The 25,012-nt window shown below is 38.5% G+C and overlaps 1 protein-coding gene across 2 annotated transcripts in view; it reads right to left on the bottom strand.

Moving 5' to 3' along the window:
• Positions 1-25,012, bottom strand: part of PPP1R3F (protein phosphatase 1 regulatory subunit 3F) — a 53,662-nt gene that overhangs the window by 26,941 nt on the left and 1,709 nt on the right. The window contains exons 2-3 of one of the 2 annotated variants that reach the window (XM_058168677.1): positions 24,905-24,953; positions 18,682-18,728 (exon numbers count right to left, since the gene is read on the bottom strand). The exons of the other annotated variant lie outside the window; for it this stretch is intronic. Coding sequence (XP_058024660.1) covers positions 18,682-18,728; positions 24,905-24,953 — 96 coding nt within the window. The remainder of the gene's footprint in view (positions 1-18,681; positions 18,729-24,904; positions 24,954-25,012) is intronic. 2 annotated transcript variants of the gene reach the window in all.

The following is a 25,012-nucleotide window of genomic DNA, read 5'->3' as shown; positions in this document are numbered from 1 at the left end:
CTGAACAATTCTTTCACAGAATGCATTATTTTTTGCCCTTTAGGTTTAGCTCTGTTCTCTTCTTCATCCTTTTCCCATCCTGATGATTTTTCCTTCCTTTGGAGAGAAAAACCCTTGATTTTGGCTCGAACTCTCTCCATTCACATCTTTAAAACGCTGGGTAGACCCTTTAAACCGAGGGTGTCAAACCCGTGGCGTCACATTGTTGTCATGTGACATATTGCGACTTTTCCCCCTTTGTTAAAACAGGGGAGGGCATGGCCAGCATATGACACATTCAGCAAACGGGCCGCACATGGGCCGCGAGTTTGACACACCTGCTTTAGATCCTTTTCAGGTAAAATACTCTCAACTGTAATCTTCTGTTGCAAATAAAGCAGGATTCTTCTCCAGTTTTCAAATTATCTCACATAATTTCTCCTATTAGGGATTCCTGCACTCTATTTTGGATATTATTTGATCCAAAATAGGTTTTCCTATTGCTTGCTTCAGCATATTAAAACATTGGGACATAGACATCATCCCAAGGAAAGTAACTTCTATACAATTTCACCTTGCAATACACATTATTTTAAAACAGTTTTACTTGGATCAAGCATTTGGTTCACATAGTCTGAGATGCTTGTGCCATCTTGCCATCTTAAATAGCACATTGTTTTTCATTAAGCAGATGGAACAAACTGAGTTTTTATAGGTAAGTTTCTTTAATTAGTCCCAACCTCACTCATGGTTGTCAGTTTCTTGATATGAATAAGCATATCACTATTTCCATTTACAGAAATATATACTTGGGCTTTTCTGTTCCTGGATTTCCAAGATCTTTGACTCTTATCTTCAGAGAGATTTTGGGTTTCCAGAACTTGCCATTTTCCAAAAATTTCCAAGAACAATTCCATACAAGAGACCATTTTTCCCAATCTTTTGAAATTTAAAATAAAGTAAGAGGTATGTTATCTCATTCAGCTGCATTTGGCAGCTGCTTGTCAGCCGTCAAAATTGAAAAGATCAATTGAAAATCCTAACTGGGCATTTTGCCACCCTAGTCCTGGGATTTCTGTGCTTATTTTGGTAATCCTTAACTCCAAATTACCTAGTAGTTCATAGCTTGGAAGCTGGTCTCCACCCATAATCCTGTTTGAAGTCAGCATTATCCCTTGTTAGAAGATGTGCTCCTGAACATATGCAGAATACTAAACAATACTGAGCAGGAGGTCTCATTCGTAATGAAGAATGCTCATAATATGTTTAACTTGGATGCAGAATATAGATTTAGCCCACCTATCAATGAACAGATATAATATTTGAAGTACAAGATAGATTTCTCAATACATAGGATAAGAAAATTGCACTTTTATCCAAACTACATGCTGAAAAAAAAGAGAAGAAATTCCTTTGTCTCTTAAACACAGAGACCAATAATAGGCTAGGTGCGAGAAAGACATATGGAGAGTACGTAAAGCACTTCCCTCACATCTATGAGAATTGAATGAAAAGTACTGTCTTCAATATTGTACATCACCAATAGATGGCAGTCCTGATGTGATAGAAGCTGTAACATGTTCTTTAGCATCTGTTCTTTCATTTCTTGGTGGAAATTTGCTGTGAAAAAAGATGAGTTGCTGTGAAAAAAGTTGCATTGCTATTCTTTATGAAAGGGAAGCCTGCAGTGGGTACACATCGGTGCACTTTTAGCAACATGCTGTGATTGAATTGACTGCTGAAGAAGTCTTTCCAACTGAAATTCACCACCAAATGTAGGTTATTTATGGTGATGTCATGAATACTGTGCATTGCTGCACAAAAATATATATTTAAAGCAATGAACTGGGAAAAGCTGATGTGTATGATCAATAATGAAGTGGACAACTTGTGATACCAAACAACTAATATCATAAAAGAAATACTTGAAGAACTGATTAGAAAAATGAATGGATAATTCTAAGGGAAACTGCTGACAAGTTTGGCATTTCACAGAATTTTGTGGGTCATATTACAGATGTTCTTCCACAACAGACAGCTTTAGCAAGATGGTTCCTTGCATGTTGAATGCAAAGATGAAAGCTTCAAGTGTTGAAATTTGTCAACTATTGTTACTATACAACAAGAATGAAGGTAAAGAAGTTGTTTTCTTCATTGTGACAGCCAATGAAACATAGGGTCATTGTTGTGATCAAAAACAAAGTATCAGTCTGTGATTGATCTTCACAAATCTGCACATGAAACAAAAATTCAAAACTGAAGGATTTTTTAGGATGCAGAGTAGCGACTCAGAACATAACGCTCAAAATTTTAAAACAAAATTAAACACAAGCAGAAATTTTGCTGCAACCTGACTAGGCTTCAAACCTAATAAGCCATCCAAGAGGCAATTGTGAAGTTGCATGTCCTTATCTTACCCTATCTGTCATAGGGTCCACAGTTGGTACTATGTAATTTCCACCTTTTCCTGAAATTAAAAAAATACCTTCATGGGCATCTGGTAGATTTAAATAAAGATGTAGAAAGAGCCTGACTGAAAAGACAAAGTGTGGTGTTCTTTTATAATGATTTTAAAAAGTTTGCCCATCATTGATAGAAGTATACAATAAATGGAGGTGATTATGAGGAAAAAGAAATACAAGGTACAAAAGAGCTCATTTCAAGGATTATTTTCCTGTTTCATTTATTAAAAATATCCCTGTTTAAACTAATAGCAATAGCACTTAGACTTATATACCACTTCATAGTGCTTTACAGCCCTGTCTAAGTGGTTTAGAGAGTCAGCATATTGCTGGGTCCTCATTTTACCGATCTTGGAAGGATGGAAGGCTGAGTTGACCTTGAGCCAGTGAGAATCAAACTGCCGAATGGTTGGCAGCTGGCAGTCGGCAGAAGTAGCCTGCAGTACTGCATTCTAACCACTGTGCCACCAAGGCTAATATTATGGAAGTGGAAGAATTATTTTTCATTCAAGTCTCCATTTGCCTTAATGGTCATCAGTTCTCTTAAATGCAAAGCAGTAATGTAAACAATTTCAAACTCTGGATGTTCCTGCAGCACTCAACCAAAAACATGGAAATCAACTGTCACGATGAAATTATGATTTGTGGTCAATACAAAAAAGACTACCTTCAGCATGGGGGAATGTGATTTGTACAATATTCAAAAACACAGCTTTACCACAGTGGCAATATATCAGTAATGACATTAAAAGTCAGGAGACAGAATCCTCTCCCCTGCAACCTCTGTTTTTTTCTTTTTCTTTTATTTTTAAAACTATGTTTTACTTATTACAGAAACTGCAAATGAAACTCTGCTGCTAAAACCAAGAGATTGACAGAAATCCAAAGCAAAGCTCTGAAGCTGGCATATTTGCATACTTCCCCCAGATTGTAATTATGTCACACAGCCTTCATAAGTTTCATACTGTGGTTTGTGGTAAAAGACACAGGTCTCGTGTGTCTGTGCAAACATTTTGCTGAGAAGTCAACTCTTTAGAAACTCCCTTCACTTGAGAAATACGGAAGCAGAGATGATCTCATCTCATTTCACAGCTGCGTAACTCTTTAGTTCTTGCTTCTGATTTAACCTATAAAAACTGGAATCAGAAGCTGTGAGCTTCTATACAGAAGGGAAGCAGGTTACTTCAAAGCAGTGGAAAGTGCTTTGAAGTATGTTAGATAAATCTAGGATGACCCAAACTGAAGACAATGTCCCTCCATAGAAAAAATATACAGTAAAAAACCTAGGTTTGTTATATCATTATCTCTGAAGGGCTGAGCAGTAAATGGGATCGAACTGGTTTAGAAAAGTTGTGTGTGGGCTGGAGTCACTTGTCCCTTCTTGGTACCTAGCTCCCCTCCAGATGGGATACAATAAGTATGGATGTAAGTAGTAAACTGGCCCAGCTGAACCACATTTTTGGCTGTTGAATGATTTGCTGAAGCATTCTGCTGCCAGATGGCAGCTATTTTGGATGTATGTCATTGGACACAGCACTCCTCCCACCCCAGAAAGCCCACTGGTCATAGCATCCCCCCCAGAGAGCCATATCCTTCCCCACCACTGACGTTCAGAAAGTGATTGAAAATTCAGCTGTTCTCTTAGGTCTTGGGACAGAGTACAGATTGAGACTCTGTCAGATGTTTACCTTCTGGATGCTTATGATGTGTTTTTTGTTTTGTTTTTTAAATTCCCCTGTAAGTCATCTAGAATCATCTGGAATTGGCAGCCACGAAATTGTGTTAAGAATGGTTAAATACCACTCTAGTCTGGAATAGCGCAAATCCCCTTTTCAAGGAAAAGGGAGGGTTAGAGGGGGGATAGGAATTATGAGGAAGAAAATAGACAGTAACATTACAGTGGCGATGGGTATGAAACAGGGTAGGAGAGAGGGTGGGATGTTCTCAGGGAAAGAGCAATCACAATGCTTGGTTGCAGTGCAGTGTTCTAGCTCCCTGTACTTAGCCCCGAGGCCTAGTCATCAGAATTTCCCTGGCTCTGGCCTCCAGCTGCTGTTACATAATACAAGGCCAGCCTGTAATAATGCCTATCTCGTTTATGTATTTTCTTTATTTATATAATAATGCCTACCTCTTTCATGATTTTACCCAAGATATCATACCAGTTTTGGTAAGGCATACCAGGTTGGTCTTGTCATCATCTTACCATTGGATGAGAAAACCCATCTGATATGCATCACTAAAGCTGATTGGGTAGAGAAAGAAGATCCTCTTTTGGAAATATTCCCATCTGAATTTGGCATCAGGGTGCAGCGGCAGAAAATGGCTATTGTCATCCAAAAAGATTGGTGGCTTCCAGGGATACTGCTCCAGAGACAATGGAAGTGAGATCCTGTTTGTGAAGTGAACCTTAAGGCTGAGATGGGTAGTTGCAAATGTATTAGTGCAGAGTAGTACAGAGAAGAAAATATATGACAACTGTTTACAAACTCATCAACTTAGCCTGGAAAGATAGGAGGTCAGGAAGAAACTTATGATTGGCCCACCTTAACTCTCTTTGGTATAAGAGGGAGGGGAAAAGAAACTCCTGTCAGGCCTTCATGATTCTGTTATTATAATCCATATCATTGAAGTAGCATTCTAGTAGTTCTTGCAATGTCTCTTTCCTAATCTTATTTACCTCAAAAGACCACTTTACTTGCCTCCCTGAGCTATTCAATATTTTCAAAAAAATATTTGCAGATCACTCGCATCCTGGATATAAACTGTTTCAACTCCTACCCTCAAAACGACGCTATAGAGCACTGCACACCAGAACAACTAGACACAAGAACAGTTTTTTCCCGAAGGCCATCACTCTGCTAAACAAATAATTCCATCAACACTGTCAGACTATTTACTGAATCTGCACTACTATTAATCGTTTCATAGTTCCCATCACCAATCTCTTTCCACTTATGACTGTATGACTATAACTTGTTGCTGGCAATCCTTATGATTTATATTGATATATTGACCATCAATTGTGTTGTAAATGTTGTACCTTGATGAATGTATCTTTTCTTTTATGTACACTGAGAGCATATGCACCAAGACAAATTCCTTGTGCGTCCAATCACACTTGGCCAATAAAATTCTATTCTATTCTATTCTATTCAATGCTATGGCCAAGTTTTTCCCAGAGTTCCCTAGACCTATGATTCTAGAGAACTTCAAACTGTCTTCTCTGGGCTCAAAATCAGAGGTAGCTTGGAATGTCATAAATACTATGGATAAAAACCTAGGTTTTTGATGGCCTAGATCAGAGGTGGGTTTCAGCAGGTTCTGACCAGTTCTGGAGAACTGGTAGCAGAAATTTTGAGTAGTTCGGAGAACTACTGACTGGCCCCGCCCCCATCTATTCTCTGCCTCCCGAGTCCCAGCTGATCGGGAGGAAATGGGGATTTTGCAGTATCCTTTCCCTGCCACGCCCACCAAGCCACACCCACAGAACTGGTAGTAAAAAAATTTGAAACCTACCACTGGCCTAGATTACATACTAGATCTGGTTTTCCTCTTGGAATTGTAGTAACATAATCTAGAGCTGTGGATGTTGCCATCAGTCCCTCGTTATGAACATATCGTTATGAACATGCCTTACACAATGTAAGCCACCCTGAGTCTTCGGAGAAGGGCGGGATATAAATGTAAATAAAAAAAAAATATCCCTCCCTGCTGGCCTTGAAATTTTCTGTGGTTATCCATTGATGCAGGGAGAAAGTACCTATTTGGTCAGTGTGCCCACCCAGGCACTTGATGGGGGCTGTGAGGATCCAGAGCAGAGGTAATCAACCTTTTTATACCTACCGCCCACTTTTGTATCTCTGTTAGCAGTAAAATTTTCTAACCACCCATCGGTTCCACGGTAATGCGCCATGTATCATTGTCTGCGCATGCCTCTCACGCATTGTGGATAGGGTTGGGGGGGCGCCGGCTACCAGCTCTGCTTGTCTGTTACAGCTGCGTGGTGTGGGGGGAGATGCACGAGCTATTCTGGGATGAGGCTCTTTTGTTTGCAGTCGCACTATAGCAGGGGTCCCCAACGTTTTGGACCTCAGGGACCACTAAATTCATAATTTTAAATCCTGTGGACCACTAATATGATCTGCTTAATGACCGGCTGGGTGGGTGTGGCTAGGTTGTCATGTGACTGGGTGGTCATGACCAACTTGATGTCACTCACGTCGAAGGGCACCTCGCCGGCCTCTAATTGCCCCTTCCCTCCTACCCACTCCTCCAATGCCTGCCTGGCTCCTTAGGGCCCCAACAGGAAGCAGTTGTTGGAGCTAAGCAGCCGCCATGAGAAAGAGTTGGCAAAACTGCTCAGTTCAAATTGGATCTGAACGAGAAGGAAGCTCAGCAGAAGCATCTCACTGAGGACTAGGAGCATAAGTTTTCCAAGCAGAGGGAAGACCTGCAGTACTGCAAGGCCAGGTACCAGTGCCTGGAGGTTCAGCAGACTGAGATGGTCAGCCAGTTCCAGACCATGATGCAGTCCCACTGGAATAAGGTCCTCCGGCTCTTCGCCACCAGCAACATTTCCGTCCAACCTTCGCCCAAAGCCCCACACAAGGACACTGAAGCAGACCCCAACCCACACCAAAAGACCCCAAAGGGGAAGACTCTGCAGCAACATAAGCATTCATTGCATGTATCCAGTCCAGGGGCCGAAGTTTGAGAACCCCTGATTTAGTGCAATATAAAAAATGCAAATCATTTTTCTGGGGATCACCAAAATTTTCTCACGGACCACCAGTGGTCCACGGACCACCAGTTACAAATAGTAATATTTTCAGAAATTTAAATTGTCACAGGGAATTTTATGAAAACCTAATGAAAATGTTTTTAAACAATGCTATGAAAAAAATTTTAAAAGTCAAATTTTAAAAAAAAAGGAAAGTGCTTCAGTATCGGACAAAACTTTTACCGCCTACCATGAAATGTGGAACACCGACTAGTGGGCAGTAGGGACCAGGTTGACTACCACTGGTCCAGAGGGTTGTCCCTGAAGCTTTGTTTCACAGCTCAACTAAGGCTTTACTCATTGTTTAGAATGAGCAGAAGACAATAGTCGTGAATCAGACTATGCCTATATGGATTCTGTCATGACTAAGATCCAAAATGTAGATGAATTGGGCCTGCCAGTGCTACATCGTGGTAAGCAGTATTGCAGGCTAATTCTGCTAACTGTCAGCAGTTCGATCCTGATAGAGCTCAAGGTTAATTCAGCCTTCCATCCTTCCAAGGTCAGTAAAATGAGGACTCAAATTGTTGGCGGCAATATGTTGCTATGTAAACCACTTAGAGATAGCTATAAAGCACTATAAATCTAAATGCTATTGCTATTGATTCATCAATGGCAGGCCTTTCCTCTGCCATTACTTGTTCAACCAAACACTGTGCTCATGTGTGCTCAGTTCGATGCCGCCAAAAGCCCTGCTGCAATCTCACTACTCTGTTACTCCAGCACTTACCCTGCAGCTATCCCTCACTTCCCCACTACTGCATCTTCTGCCAAGCCCTCTCCCCAGTTTGTGCTTCATTCCTAGCCCCTCTTTAAGCCTTACATATGATTACATGCACTGCATCTGCCATTTGCCAGCCTGCTCCAGAAAATCTCCAGACTCTGAGAAATGAAGTGGCACAAGAGACATATACACCATCACTGGAGAAAGAAAAAACTTACAGGCCAGATTATAATACTGACACAACACTGATCAGACTCATGAATTATTGGCAGGCTTCAAACAGGGGTGGTGTATATGTCCAAGCCCTCCCTGATCTCTCAACTCCTTTGAAACCATCAATTATGGTATCCATCTGGGTCAGCTAAGGGAATTGGAAGCACTTCCTGCACAACTGTGACATTTACCACCATTGCCCCTCACCGGTCCATTTTGCTGCACTCTCCATGGTCTACATAGGGCCTATCACTCTTCATGCTGCTGGTGGAAGATGGGGCTCCTCCACCTGCACTACAGTCCTGCCTCCTCTGCTGGCTCACACAAAGTGTTAAAGCCATTTTATAATGCCTTGATAAAAATTTGGAGTATTGCATCCAGTTTTAGTTACCACAATATAAAAAACATGAGACTCTAGAAAGAGTGCAGAAAAGAGCATCAAAGATGATTAGGGGATTGGAGGCTAAAATGGTTGCAGGAATTGGGTATGTCTAGTTTAATGAAAAGGAAGGACTAGGGGTAACATGATTGCAGTGTACCAATATCACACGGGCTGCCACAAAGAAGAGGGGGTCAATGTATTCTCCAAAGCTCCTGAAGGCAGGACAAGAAGCCATGGATAGAAACTAATTAAGGACAGAAGCAACCTAGAATTAAGGAAAATTGCCTGTCAGTGAGAACAATTAATCAATGGAACAACTTGCCTCCAGAAGTTGTGGATGCTCCAATACTGGAGGTTTTTAAGAAGAGACTGGACAACAACTTATCTGAAATTGTATAGGAGTTCTTGCTTGAGCAAGAGGTTGGATTAGAACAAGGGTACCCAACCTGTTGGCCATGGCCTAGTACCAAGGCCATGCAAGCGGCAGGCAGGCACGTTCAAGTGTGAAGCTCCATTTGTGCTCACCTGCTGCTAGTGCAGAACCATCCCCTCTCTCTGTCTTGCTGGCCTCCGCTGATCTGCAAAGCCAGAAAGGTTGGGGACCACTGGAGTTCTAAAAGAGCTCCAAGGTCTCTCCCAATTCTTGCTATTCTGTGCTGCTGCCCCCTGCTGGCCATACCTTACACACTCTCTTCAGCAGACAAGACTCCACTACCCTGCCTCAATCACTGGGTCCATCCCAAGGCTATACTCTTGCCCAGCATCTGGATCCCAGGCCAGCAGTAGTAGGAAGAAGAAGAAGAAGGTGAAGGTCAGCTAGGGGCAGCAATGGGGGTAGTCAGGTGGAGTGCAGGGTGGTCAAATGGGTAAAGATAGGCAGCTGGAGGAACTGAATTAGAGGTATTTTGCACAGGGAAGAAAATAAGATCGAGGGATGCTGCGATAGCCATAAAAAGAGATTGGATGAAGAGGGGCGTGGCCAGCGTCATGGCGGGACGGCGGTTTCTGGTGCTCTGGAGAAAACGCCGATATCCCAGCTGTTTGAGGGATCTTTATGGACCATAGCTATCTTGTAGAGACAGCGAAGAAGGGAGGCACGGCACGAACAGGGAAGTTGCAAATTTCTTGGAGCGTCAGCGTTAGCCTTCGACTCAACGGCACGGGAAGACAGCCATTAGGAACTGTCAAAAGCTGGGGCGGCCACATAAAGAGACTTGAACAGGAGCGGTGATTGAATGGAGTATTGTTACCGGGTGAGTGATTGGCCAATTCACAGGTAAGAAGAAAATTTATCAAAGCTTAAAAGAAGTTTTCAACTTGAAATTAGTGGCTAATTGGCATGCGGAAATATAAAGCAAAGAAAGCAAAAAGCAAAGCGGAACTTTGTGATTAAAGCCCCAAAAAGAAAACTTTCCATCTGGATTTAAAACCGGCTTTGGAAGAAACTAAAAATAATAAAAGGAAAAGAAAATTGAAGGAAAACATCATTTGCTAACAAAAGGATTGAGACAGGAAGTAATTAACTTTGTGGATTAACAAGTGACATTTTGTTGCTGAGGTACTTGTGAATTGGAGAGAGACATCTGCTGGAGGAAAGAAAGTATCACATCATTTAGACCAACGTGGGAAAGTCAGAAGGAGGCTTTGTTTACACAGCTGCAGTGAGATAGTAAAAAAAAAAAGGGAGTGGAATCAACAAAGACTTCAATTGGAATAGCTTAAAGGAACATATGAATTGGACACTTTCAGGAAACAAAGAAGAAAAGAAAAAAAGGGAAATTACGTGGACTCGAATTTGAACTATATATAAGTTAAAATAACAAATTTGAAAACCTTTCTCTGTAAACTGAGAATATGGAGAGTTGAGAGGATGAGTATGAGGAATTAAGGGAAATGCTTAAATGGTACGAGAATCTTTTAAGGGGAATAAGAAAGCAGAAGAATGGTTGAAATGGAAAAAAAAACTATGAGGGAGAAACAAGAGGAACAAGACTATAATGCTGAAAAGGAAATAATTGAAGACAATTATATAGATGAAGACAGAAACATAGATGATTACAGTGGGACTGACAGTGAAAAAATGGGCAGGGGAAAGTATATTTTAAAAAAGGAGAGAAAAGAAGGCAATGGGAAAAGATTGTGGGGGGAAATTAAAAGAGTGGGAAAAATAAATGATTACACTGGGATTAACAGTGACAGAATTAAAATAGATAGGGGAGAGTATTTCTCAAAGAAGAAAAGAAGAGGAGGAAATGGGAAAAGATTGAGGGGAAAATCAAAAGAGTAAAAAGTAGAGAAAGGATGTGAAAAAGAAGATATAAGAAAGAGAAGAAAAAGAAAATAAGAGAATGGGAGAAAGGAAGGAAAATATTAAAAAATGGAAGTTTGGAGAGTTTGAAGGAAAATGGATAAAAGGGGAAGAAAAATGAATAGTAAAAAAAAAGTTAAAATAGATGTAGAAAGTGTATGGAACAAGTAAATTAGAAGAAAGATACAGATTATTGTAAAGGAAGTAGATGAAATGTGAAAGATATAATGGGATATATGTTTTATTGTTTGAGGATGCATGGAATTGGAAAGAATTATAGTGGATGGTAAAGAAATAAATTTTAAATATAGAAAATAATAAAGAAATTAATTGACATTAAGATATAAAATTGAAAAAAAGTAAAAAAGGGGGAAATACATTGTTTAAGAGAAATATACCAGCAGATAAAATGTGAAAGATAGAATGGTTTATAGGTGAAAATAATTGAAAATGAGATGTAAAATGGAATAAAATTGAAATGTTAGTAAACGATGTACCTTAATGTAAGAGAAAAATAATTATAGTTGAACTGGATGTAAGAAGATAAAGGAAATAAGAGATGGAAGGTTGTAATTACTAAAGAGTGGTAAAGCAAAGATAGTACAAGATGAAAATGTTAATAATTAAAACATATGAGGGGAATTCTGAGAAATAGATTCAATAAATAGGAAAACTGGGGTTGTCTGGACACCATAGTGGAAAAATCAAAATGAATACAGCAACGGAGAGAGATAAGGAGGAGGAGAGAGGTAAGAAAGAGAGAAAGGGAGAGAGAGAAAGAAGGGGAGAGGACAGGAAGAAAGGGAGGGGAAATAAGAGTAGGAGAGAAGCAGTGGTGGGATTCAGCCAGTTCGCACCACTTCGGGAGAACTAGTTGTTAACTTTCTGAGCAGTTTGGCAAACTGTTTGTTGGAAGAAATCATTAGAGCAGAGAACCGGTTGTTAAATTACTTGAATCCCACCACTGGAGAGAAGGTCAGAGTAGAAGGGAGAATGGAGGAGGGGGAAAGGAAGGGGATGTAGAGAAGGAGTAGGAGAGTAGAGAAAAAAGTAGGAAGATTAAAAGAAGGAAGGGAGAGGATAAGAAAGGGAAGAAAGATTGCTGTAAAATGGAAAAGATGAATGGAAGAAAGACACCCCCGAACATATTTGAATACATCAGGATAAAATTTGAATTAGCTAAAAAATAATAAAAAAGAATATATGTTAGTTAAAATGCAGAAACTTGAATTTGAGGGCGAAAGAAGATGTGCAACTTGACCCTAATTCATAGGTAAGTATTTGGAGAATTTCCCCCTATTAATATGATATATAATACAACATGTCTAAATGTAATGGGAATATATATCTGTTCATATTCTTATATAATCATACAGTGACACTTGTTATAAATGCTATGCCAAATAGAACCTAAACTATATTACAGTGTGTCTACTCTTTTGAGTATAGTAATATTTAGTATAACATCTGTTGGAATAATTCAATAATGAACTAAAATATTAGAATCGAATCGAATCGAATCGAATCGAATCGAATAGAATCGAATCGAATCGAATAGAATAGAATAGAATAGAATTTTTTATTGGCCAAGTGTGATTGGACACACAAGGAATTTGTCTTGGTGCATATGCTCTCAGTGTACATAAAAGAAAAGATCACACTGAACATGTGGAAAACTCTTAAAAATATCACCGGCTATGGCAAACCTCCTTCCCAGGCTGAAGGTAATCAACAACTGGCAGATGACCTGAATGAGTTTTACTGCAGGTTTGAAAGGAAACTACAGCCACCTATCTCCACAACCCCCATCTCAGACACACCAACAACAGCCAAGCCTCCTACAACTGACCCCATTTCATTGGGTTCACAACCCCTAATGATCACAGAAAAGGAAGTGCAGGACCTATTTCATAGACAAAAGCCAGGAAAAGCTCCAGGCCCAGACAAGATAACTCCTTCTTGCTTAAAAGTCTGTGCTGACCAATTGGCCCCCATCTTCACCCATATTTTCAATAAATCACTAGAGATGTGCTATGTTCCTTCTTGCTTCAAACGCTCTACCATCATCCCAGTGCCGAAGAAGCCCACCATCAAGGAACTGAATGACTACAGACCAGTTGCTCTAACATCTGTAGTCATGAAAACCTTTGAAAGGCTAGTGCTTTCCTACCTGAAAACCATCACGAATCCGCTCTTAGACCCCTTGCAATTTGCATACCGAGCAAATAGATCAACAGATGATGCTGTTAATATGGCTCTGCACTACATCCTACAACATCTTGAGTCTCCAAAGACCTATGCAAGGGTCCATTTTGTAGACTTTAGTTCAGCATTCAATACCATCATTCCAGACATTCTTCTAACTAAGCTAAACCAGCTACAGGTACCGGAACAGACTTGTAAGTGGATCACAAGCTTCCTAACAAACAGGAAGCAGCAGGTGAAGCTAAGCAAGATCACATCAAATACCTGTACAATTAGCACAGGGGCCCCCCAAGGCTGTGTGCTCTCCCCACTTCTCTTCTCTCTGTATACCAATGACTGCATCTCCAATGATCCATCTGTTAAGCTACTGAAGTTCGCAGATGACACAACAGTGATTGGTCTCATTCGAGACAATGACGAATCCGCATATAGGCGAGAGGTCGAACGACTAGCCTTGTGGTGCAACCAAAACAATCTGGAACTGAACACACTCAAAACCGTAGAAATGGTGGTAGACTTTAGGAAAAACCCTTCCATACTTCCACCTCTCACAATACTTGACAACACAGTATCAACAGTAGAAACCTTCAAATTTCTGGGTTCTATCATATCGCAAGATCTCAAATGGACAGCTAACATAAAAAGCATCATTAAAATAGGACAACAAAGAATGTTCTTTCTGCGCCAACTCAGTAAGCTCAAACTGCCCAAGGAGCTGCTGATCCAATTCTACAGAGGAATTATTGAGTCTGTCATTTGCACCTCTATAACTGTCTGGTTCGGTTCTGCAACCCAACAAGAAAAACACAGACTTCAGAGGATAATTAGAACTGCAGAAAAAATAATTGCTACCAACTTGCCTTCCATTGAGGACCTGTATACTGCACGAATCAAGAAGAGGGCCGTGAAAATATTTGCAGATCCCTCGCATCCTGGACATAAACTGTTTCAACTCCTACCCTCAAAACGACGCTATAGAGCACTGCACACCAGAACAACTAGACACAAGAACAGTTTTTCCCCGAAGGCCATCACTCTGCTAAACAAATAATTCCCTCAACACTGTCAGACTATTTACTGAATCTGCACTACTATTAATCGTTTCATAGTTCCCATCACCAATCTCTTTCCACTTATGACTGTATGACTATAACTTGTTGCTGGCAATCCTTATGATTTATATTGATATATTGATCATCAATTGTGTTGTAAATGTTGTACCTTGATGAAGGTATCTTTTCTTTTATGTACACTGAGAGCATATGCACCAAGACAAATTCCTTGTGTGTCCAATCACACTTGGCCAATAAAATTCTATTCTATTCTATTCTATAGCAGATTGTCTCAGATCTATAGTAAAGTACGGTATCTCTATAAATTCCCAAACTCTATATAGGTAGTCTGCAACTTACGACTACAATTGAGCCCAAAATTTCTTTTGCTACAACAAATATATTTGCTAAGTGAATTTTGCCTCATTTTATGACTTTTCTTGCCACACTTGTAAAGTGAATCACTGCAGTTGTTAATAACACAGTTGGTAAGTGAATCAGGTTTCCCCATTGGCTTTGTTTGTCAGAAGGTCACAATAGGTGATCACATGACCACGGAAAACTGCAACTGTCATAAATATGAGTTAGCTGCAAAGCATCTGAATTTCAATCATATGATGCTGCAACAATTGTAAGTGCGAAAAATGGTCATAAATTACTTTTTTCACTTTTTTCTATCTGAGGGAAATCTCTGAAAAAAACGATTCTATGATTTTCAATCTGCTTCATTCTGAACTAGGGAAATATCTGCTTTGAGAGATGCCTGTTTGCTTATGGTCCCAAATATTGGAACATAATTCCACCAGTACTGGCTTCTGTCATTCATAATTTCTTTGTTTGATTGTTGTGAGCCACCCAACAATCAACAACCCAATAACAATCTTGTTGTTAACTGAGAATATACAAGTTTAACACATTATTAGTATAACATTGCTAGAAATTACTGGCATTACTAATATATGTCACGTATGCATGTGCACTTGATGAATTTATTTTTAGTTGACAACTGCCTAAATCTGATGGGAAAGCAAAATTGGACTTGATCCAGAATTCAGCACATTGATATGTAAGTGGGATATGTAAGTGGGCAACAAAAATACTTATATTATTATTATTATTATTATTTATTACATTTGTATACCACCCATCTCCCAAAGGACTCAGGGCGGTTCACAGTCAAAAAAACAGCAGAAAACATATAATACATAAAAAACAGCCAAAAGAATAGACAGCCAAATTCAATTGATGCTCCAACCTCCAAACACAAACTTAAAACCTCATTTAAACCCCTTTTTTAAAAATCCCAATTTAAAACTCCATTCAAGCTAGTCCTGCTCTTCGAAACAGCAACGTCTTCAGCTCGCAGCGGAAGGACTTGAGATCGGGGAGTTGACGAAGCCCCTGAGGGAGCTCGTTCCAGAGGGTAGGGGGCCCCATAGAGAAGGCCCTCCCCTAGAGGTATATATATATATATATATATATATATATATATATATAAATATAAATATATATAAATATATATATATATATAAAGTATATATTTATATACTTTATTTATTTGGCCAAGTGTGGTTACACAAGTAATTTGTCTCGGGTACAGAAGCACTCAGTGTACTTGGAAAACAATATAATATACTAATAATGTTGATACTAATGTATACATCCAAAAAAGGGAGAAGTAAAAAATAATATAGGGGATAAATAATAATACTGCACTATACCCTATGGCACGGATGTCAAACTTGTGGCGTCACATTGGTGTCACATGATGTATCACGACATTTTTTCCCCTTCGCTGAGCTGGGGTGGGCATGGTCTGCACATGATGCACCTGGCCCATGGGCCACCAGTTTGACACCCCTGCCCTATGGTTTAATATACATAGACATTAAGCAAAAAAAAGCAGTGACTATATTTTGTCAGCTGCAAGAATTAGGTGTTAAATTTATAAACTATGGTCATCTCATGAGTATAATAGTTGCCATAAACACTACTAAAACTTAAAACATTATTTCTGTCCTGATCCATATTCAGGATAAATTTGATAAATCACCTTCTGGTGGCTGAGAATCCTGGAAATTATATTCCAGTATATCTGCAGGGCTCCAGAAGGGAAGATTAGAAGAGACTTTTCCATAATTTCTTCCCAGAATTGTAAAGTATCACTTGACAAAGCCAAACTTTGACAAAGCCAAACTTACAAAGGTCATCACTCAATCTGCACATGAATGGTGGGTGGGGATTTCTGCCTAGAGTGAAAAATCAAGATGCAACCCACTCATTTTAAATACTAACATTAGAATAGCAACAGACCACAATGAACAGTTGTTCCCATTGAGGGTGGGAAATTAAATCATTTTTTGCTTTTTATTTTTTAATTCTTCCGTCTACAGAGACACCTTATAGACCACATTTAAAGGTTTTTGCAGACATGTTTGCAACTCTTTTTTTACTGTTTAAAAACCATTTTCTCTTTAGATAATAATAGGTAAATTTCCATGGTTCTTTCTCTATATAATACATTTTCTTGCATTTTAAATTGTATAAAAACAGTTATATACCTTAGTACAGGAATCCCCAACCCCTGGTCTATGGACCAGCACCATGTTGCAGCATGCCAGAAACTGGGCCACACAAACAAGAGAAGCCCCATTCTGCGGGATGCAGGCAGCATACGAAACCATGCCCCGTCTGGTCCACAGAAAAACCTCTCTCCAGGGAACTGGTCCCTGGTGCCCAAAAGGTTGGGGACCACTGCCCTAGTATACAATATGAAGCATGACAAGTGGCAGAAAAATGTATTAAATTCTTTATCTTTAAACTAACTACTCTACATAAAAATCGACAAAGTATACGGAATTAATAGCTACTTGAAAAGCCACTAAAGTTGTAATTGTTGTTCACTTAAAATATTTAATTCTTTCCTGCAGTCTACTGGTTTTTTACAGCCTATATTTGATAGTACTGTATTATGTTTGCATTTTATTAATTTACAACTACTTCTGTAATCCTTGTGCCAAACTGTTCTATATTTTTCTTAATGTGTGAACCTGCTTCCTAGAACATCCATATATTGATCCTTCCCTTAAATCATATCAATTGTGCCTTAATATCCATCTGTTCCATGAAGATTTTGGCACTACCCACTTGCTCTATGCTGTCATGCCCTGTATGAAGCTGTTTGCACTTTATATTTATTGTGAATGAATCCAGGTGGCTGTACTTGTTTTAATGATGATACGAAACAAACCACAAAAGCTCCTTTTGAAGTACGTTTAGTGTAGGGCTAGGCAACACGTCATTGCAGCCCAAAGGCTACAGAGGGCAAGATGACACTATAAAGTGGATAAAGCTGTCTCTCAGTTGCAGGTGCATGGACAAAATTTTATTTCTTTACTACAAGCTCTCATGCTCCTTAAGGTTCTTTTAAAACTATGTCATATGTAACTACAAAACTGAATTAACTGCTACATGGAAGAAAATAATTTTCTGGACTAAAAGAAAGTGAAATTAAACTTTCTGAGTAAAACATCAGCAGCCTCAGATATGCTGATGATACCACTCTGACAACTGGATGTGAGGAAGATTTGTGGAATCTCTTAATGCAGCTGAAAGAAGAGAATGCAAAAGTTGAAAGAAGAGAGTGCAAAAGCTATTCAATTATTTTTTTAAAAACCTAACATTATGTCAACATGCAATTATAACCTAATGAAAATTGGCAGAGAAGCAACTGTAATAGTAACAGTTTTATTTTCTTAGGCACAAAAAATTGTAGGGATGGTGACTGTGGTCATGAAATAAAGAGATATCTGCTGCTTGAGAAAAAGATTGAAGATAAATCAAGACAAAACACTAATATGTTCTATACCGTAGTACAAAATACTAGGGGATGTTGGTTTTCTGATTAGGTCATCTAGATGCAGCAAGCGTAAATGATCCTCATATGACTCCTTTATTGTTGCCATTGACTTGCCAAATAAACCAGAAGAGCATCAGTGATGGAGGGTAGCCTGAAGGCAAAATTCTATGAAGAATAGTTAAAAAACTGGGTATGTTTTCCCTAAAGAAGAGAAAGCTAAATGTGACATAATAGCAGTATTTCAGTACAATGTCACATGAAAGGATGTAGAAGCCTTAATTTTTTTTAAGGAAACTGACAAGGAAACCCAAACCCATAGTAAACCTCAGCAAAATCCACGCCTTAAAAACTTCCAAGGAAACTGACAAGGAAACCCAAACCCATAGCAAACCTAAGCAAAATCCATCTAGAACTAATTGCAAAAAAATACTAGTGCTAGTAACATAGAATGGTGACAAACCTCCCAATGAGATTACATTTTTAATTGCCTCCTTTATTGGATAATATAAAAAGTATCAAGAGAAATAATATCCCTTACTTTTCCATGCTATCTCCATCCTGGCACCTGTAGGTACCAAAATATTCAAGGACAAACTTACCTCCCCTAGAGATCGCCTTGCTTCACCTGCCTTTAAAAAAAATGATATCATTGGGAGGAAGGGGAAGGAAACCTGATATGCTTCAAGGCAAAGTCCCAACCTCAAACATACTTACCAGTATTTCTGGCTATGTTTCTGGGTCCTGGTCATATGCTGGGGAGTCTTTCCAGAAAAAAAAAGATACAAAATGCAATTATCTATTTATAAACTTGCTCACCTACCAAGAAAAGTGACCGAAATAAATAAAATATAAGAATTATCCTGGGACTCTAGAATGAGCAACTGAGAGAACGAGATCAGTTTGCCTCCTAGTAAATTCCACCAGGAATTCCAGCATTGTAGTTAGACTGAGAAATCAAATCAAAACAAAACAAAATACCATGGAAGAAACAATGAAAAATCACTTCTATTGTTATCAAGAAACTATGGACTATAGCTGTATGGTATCCATATGCTCATTAGGAACTGAGGTTAACTTGAAAAATATGGCACCATTTTGTTAACAGTGTAACATGTCTGAAAATCCACACACCAGTCCCCAAAATCTCCTGGGGTCAATAAGATAATGGATTGTTATGATTTTAGAAATAATACTGAGGACTTTATCAAAAGGATCCCAAACTACCATAAGAAACCTATGCCTAGGCAAGGAAACACCTGGTTGAGCTTCCTTAGATATAATTACATGGCAAAAAACAATAGTTGAATCTCTCTTATCATCCCACACTGAATGCAACAGATACAAACTTGTTAAAATTCAGATTCTCTTTAAATTTTAACATTTCCTAAGAGGGAGAGGGCTGAATCTACATTTCTATTTAGCACTTCACATGCAGACAGAATAATATTCATGATATATAGAATAGAATAGAATAGAATTTTTATTGGCCAAGTGTGATTGGACACACAAGGAATTTGTCTTGGTGCCTATGCTCTCAGTGTACATAAAAGAAAAGATGGACACCAACTGAGTCTTCAGCCTCCTCTAGTCTTCACCAGACAGTAAAATGCTATATATAAATGCTACATTGCATCTAGAACACAGAATTGTGGAATAAATACATTTTATCCATTTTGTAAGTTATGTTTTTATTATTTCTTTGTAAAGCAAGGTACCCAGAGTCTTAGAGAGGCAGGCAGATCAGTCTTCCCCATTTCCCCCATGTTCTGCTCTTTATATGGGGCTCTATATCCATTGACAAACCTATTCCATGGTTCCCTTAATACGTTTGTAAGAAAACTCTTTCTTGGACTGATCAATATTCATGAGCACATAGTTACTCATAAGGAACTTTGCCTTAAGTCAAACTTCTCTTAACAACCCTAGTGGGAGTGCCTTCCTTTCTCCTAGATCAACAACTAAGAGAACAATCTGCAGCTATGTTTATTACGTTTCCATACCAAACTCTATCTACCTAAGTACATGTTCCATGCCTTAGTTGTAAGCCTTTATTTTAAGAACATAAGGTGAAGGAAATCCTCCTAACTAAACAGATTAAATAAATGGAATATGATCCTATGTCAGTATCGCAAGAATCAGATATGTTGCTTCCAGACTAGAACTCCTTAAGGCTACTAAGCAGCTTTTTACACAACATTTAGTATAATATTCAACTAATTCCCAGGTATGGTGGGTTTTCTTCTCTTTCCTTTTGGTCATAGGTAAATCTGGTTCAGCAATGGCCTTTGCAGGTTCTATCCTTTGTGTTCCTTCCTGTTAAAGGTCTGGTGGGTTCAATCAAATGATCAAAGTGCCAACTACATCGCAAAAAAGGCTTTAAGAGTTGTAAACTTAATCTTGCATAGCTTCTTCTCCAGAAACACTACACTACTAACCAGAGCATATAAAACATTTGCTAGACCAATTCTTGAATACAGCTCGCCTGTCTGGAACCCACACCTCATTTGAGCGTGTCCAGAAATATTTTACAAGAAGAGTTCTCCACTCCTCTGATTACAACAAAATACCTTATGCCATCAGACTTGAAATCCTGGGTTTATTTAGAACTTATTTATTTAGATTTATTTATTTATAACTTATTTATTTAGATTTATTTATTTATTATTTATTTATTTATTTAGAACTTATTTATTTATTTATTTATTTAGAATTTAGAACTCCATCACCTTCAACATGACCTGAGCTTAATTCATAGAATCATCTGTTACAATATCCTTCCTGTTGAAGACTACTTCAGCTTCAATCGCAACAATACACGAGCACACAATAGATTTAAGCTTAATGTGAACCGCTCCAATCTTGATTGCAGAAAATATGACTTCAGAAACAGAGTTGTTAATGCCTGGAATCCATTACCAGACTCTGTGGTTTCTTCCCAAAATCCCCAAAGCTTTAACCAAAAACTATCTACTATTGACCTCACCCCATTCCTAAGAGGTCTGTAAGGGGCGTGCATAAGAGCACCAACATGCCTACCGTTCCTGCCCTAATGTTCCCTTTGATTGTATACAATTTCATATAGTTATTACATACTTATGGTTATATATATGCTTATATATCTTATAGTTATTTCATGCTTATGCTTATATATAATATTGTGACAAATAAAATAAAATAAAAAATAATAATCAATAACCACTTAACTGATCGTTGAATGGATTCTCTAAAGTAATGCAACTTTAACCGCTATCTCTATGGGTTAAGAAAATGGAACCAAATATCATAGAGGAGGAAATAGTGTGAGCACTCAACCAGTTGCCTAACTGCAAAGCCCTAGGAGTTGATGGAATTCCTGCAGAGTTGCTGAGACCAGTGCCAACAAAAGCACTGACAAGCACTTTGTCAAAGTGTATGGAAGTGTGGTCAGTGGCCAAAAGAATGGAAAAGGTCAATATTTATCCCAATATCAAAGAAAGGTGATAAGAAAGGCTGTTTTAACCACCAAACCTTGATGCCACATGTGAGTAAAATTCTCTTGAAGATAATTTAGCACCATTTGAATTCAACTGTCAACAGGGAACTTCATGATACACAAGCAGGATTTCAGAAAGGAAGAGGAATGTGTGATCATATTGTCAATCTATGTTGGATGGTGGAAAAAGCAAAGGAATACCCAAAAGATCTCTGTGTGTGCTTCATTGCCTATACAAAAGCCTTTGACTGTGTTGACCATGAAAAGCTCTGGAACTGCTTCAAAGAACTGGGAATATCACCACATCACATCCAGCTCATTCAGTCATTGTACTCTGATCAGGCAGCCACCATAAGAATGGAATATGGAGACACGAAATGGTTCAGAATTGAAAAAGGCACTTAGCAAGGTTGAATCTTGTCACCTATAATACCACCCAACATGTACCCAGAAATAGTTATGAGAAGTGGACATTTGAAGGAATCTATCATTGGGGTTAAAATCGGTGGTAGGAATATCAACCTCTGATATGTAGATGATATAACGTTGCCCATGGAAAGCAAGAAGGATCTGGAGAGGTTAATCCTGAGAGTGAAAAATGAAAGTGAAAAATTTGAACTGCACCTTAACATCAAGAAAACAAAGATAATGACAACTGCAGAGAACACATAGGTCAGAGTGCAGATCGACAATGAGACCATTGAAACAGTAAAGAAATTCATCTTCCTGGCTCTACAATCAACCAAAGTGGTTACTGCAGCCCTGAGATCAGAAGGCATATAGCACTTGGAAGAACTACAATGTTTAGCATAAATAACATCTGAAAGAGTAAAGACATCAGCCTTGCAACCAAATGCAGATTAATTAATGCAATATTTTTTCCAATTACTACTTATGGCTGCGAAACTTGAAGTCTAAAAAGGCAGATAGAAAAAGGGTGGATGCATTTGACCTGTGGTGCTGGAGATGACTATTACACATCCCACGAGCTGCAAAAATAAAGTCCTAGACTGAACTGCTGCAAAAATAGTCCTAGATTGAACCTCACCAAAAATATCACTTGAAGCCAAACAGAGGCTTTCATACTTTGGTCAGGTCATGAGAGCTAATTCACTCAAAAAGTCAATCATGCTGGGAGTAAACAGTGGAAAAAGGAAAATGGGCTGCCCTAGCACCTGCTGACTGGACATTATAAAAGATGATACTGGGATGACCGTCGCTGTTGTGAAGGAGGTGGTGCGAGACAGAGGGGTATGGGTGCTGATCCATAGTGGCCAAGGGTCAGACACGACTGAATGGCTGACGATGATGACTATGAGTTGAGGAGGTAATCCCATCACAATCAACAGAAAACAGAAATATGGACAAAGCCAGCAAACAGGAAATCTTTAATTAAATGAAAAGGAGGTTTAAAAGCTTCAGTAGTGTTTTGTCTACCATGGCCAGGCTGATGCTAAAAATTCAGTTTATTCCTCTCCCATGTGTAATTCAAGTATCTATAACAGTGTTAAAAAACACCTTAGAACAAAAAAAAAATACTAGGCTGCCAAATTATAATTATTTTTCCCAATTTTTCCCAATATATGTCTATGAACAAAGTAAGGCAATTCCAAGAAAAAAGGCTACTGCAAAATCAGTTAGATGGAAAAAGCTATGAAATGCTATGCTTATAAAATATATACCACTGGTGATAATCATTTGTTGGTGACAATCTTCTTTATTACAGCACATAGAAAATGAGTTGTACTTATGTTAGTTCTCAGTTCTGGTCTAGAGAGGGCTGTTTTCACAAATGGTACTGAAAGGAACAAACTCACTTACTGTCAATATTTCTTATACCATAATAAAAAAAAATCTTTGCTACAGTGAGAAATTAGGCTGTTTGATCAAAATAAGGTGCTCAGAAATTGACAATTTGTATCCTTAATGACACATCAAAAACTCCTGCACAGTTCATTAGGTAAAGTGAGCAAGATAGTCAGAAAATCTGGGGCTATCAGTAAACATACAACATGTGGACAGGAAGCTATAAAGTGGTCATGGTTCATATAAACCCCCGCCTTGATAGCGAATTGGTACAGTCCCTATATAGATTTTCCTCTGAAATGAAAAATAGTTCTAAGAAACCTAAATCAATCAGGGCCCAAGATGCATACAGGTAGTCCTTGACTTATGGACATATTTGGGACAAGAACTTAGTGATATAAATGCCTGATTTGACAACCTTGTTATACTCATTAAGCAAATCACACAGCTCTTAAGCAAACCTCGCTTACCCCATTGACTTCACTCGTTGGAGACCAGCTAAGAAGGTTACAAATGGTGATCATGTGACTTGGGAGACTGCAACAGACGTAAATACATGCTGGTTACCAAGCTCCTGAATTTTGATCATTTACCTATGTAGACATTACGCCAGCCATAAGTGCGAGGACCAATTGTAAGTCACTGTTTTCAACACCATTGTAACTTCAACAATCATTAAACGAATGGTCACAAGTCAAGGATTACCTTTATGTGCATATTTTTAAGCAATCCATGTTGATACATTTCTTGCTGGAAACAGTGCTGCATGTGCAGCAGTTGGTTTTACTGCATACATAAAGGTAGGGAACCTCCCATAAAACATTTTTTTAAAAATCTGAATACAAATTACTACACTATGCATTTGCCTTAAAACAGTCCTCTTGAACTTTCTCTTTTTAAATCTTCACACTTTTTATAATTAGCAAAATGATGCTTTCTGGATCATGTGTGAAAATATCTTGAGGATTAGTTGGAATGGGACAAAATGAATCTCACACCTTCTTTGCTGATTGCGTTATCTTTAGTGATACCCATCTCACATTATGAGAATGTTCATATATCAGGGTAAAACAAAAAGTTCCAAGAATTCTGCCTCATGGTAAATATGTGTTTTTTCATTATGCCATTTCTAACCTTTTACTAACAGAAGTACCTTAAATCTAGATCTCTCTCTTTATTTATTGCTGTTCCATCATTGCTGATTCCTGATTTCAGTTTGATTACAGAGATATATCCCAAAGATCTTGATTCATATATCACAAAAAAAATCACTGTTCAGGCACTCCCACTAGCAGGAGGACTCAAGCAAGAGGGACTAAGCAGCATGCATCAGCACTCTTCTTCCTTCATAGTAAACTAGATTTCTTTGGAATGCTGGCTTCTATCACACAAGAGTACAACTAATAAGTATCATTTGCATAACTGAAGGAAACAGAATCTAGAAAATAGGCAAGAATTTGAAACAAACTTCTCTTTAGTTCCCTAAATACCCATTTTTTTCTTGTCCATTTGTGTTCTTATCCTATGAAAGGTTCAAGATACCTGAAAAAGATACATAGATTAACTGATATTAGATTTTAAAAAGCCCTGGATATAAATTCTACAGGAATGGAGTAGAAGAGCAAAGATACTCAGTCTTGGAGTACAACTACAGCTCACTTCATCTTGGGGTTGATGGGGAGTTAGAGGCCAATTGTTCTGGAGGGCACTGCATTGGAGAAAGTTAGATTACAAGAATAAAATTGGTAACTCAAAGAAAGATGCACT

Source organism: Ahaetulla prasina, chromosome 2 (assembly GCF_028640845.1).
Source record: "Ahaetulla prasina isolate Xishuangbanna chromosome 2, ASM2864084v1, whole genome shotgun sequence".
In the NCBI taxonomy this organism is placed as follows: Eukaryota; Metazoa; Chordata; class Lepidosauria; order Squamata; family Colubridae; genus Ahaetulla; species Ahaetulla prasina.
This window is presented reverse-complemented; position numbering and strand designations above follow the sequence as displayed.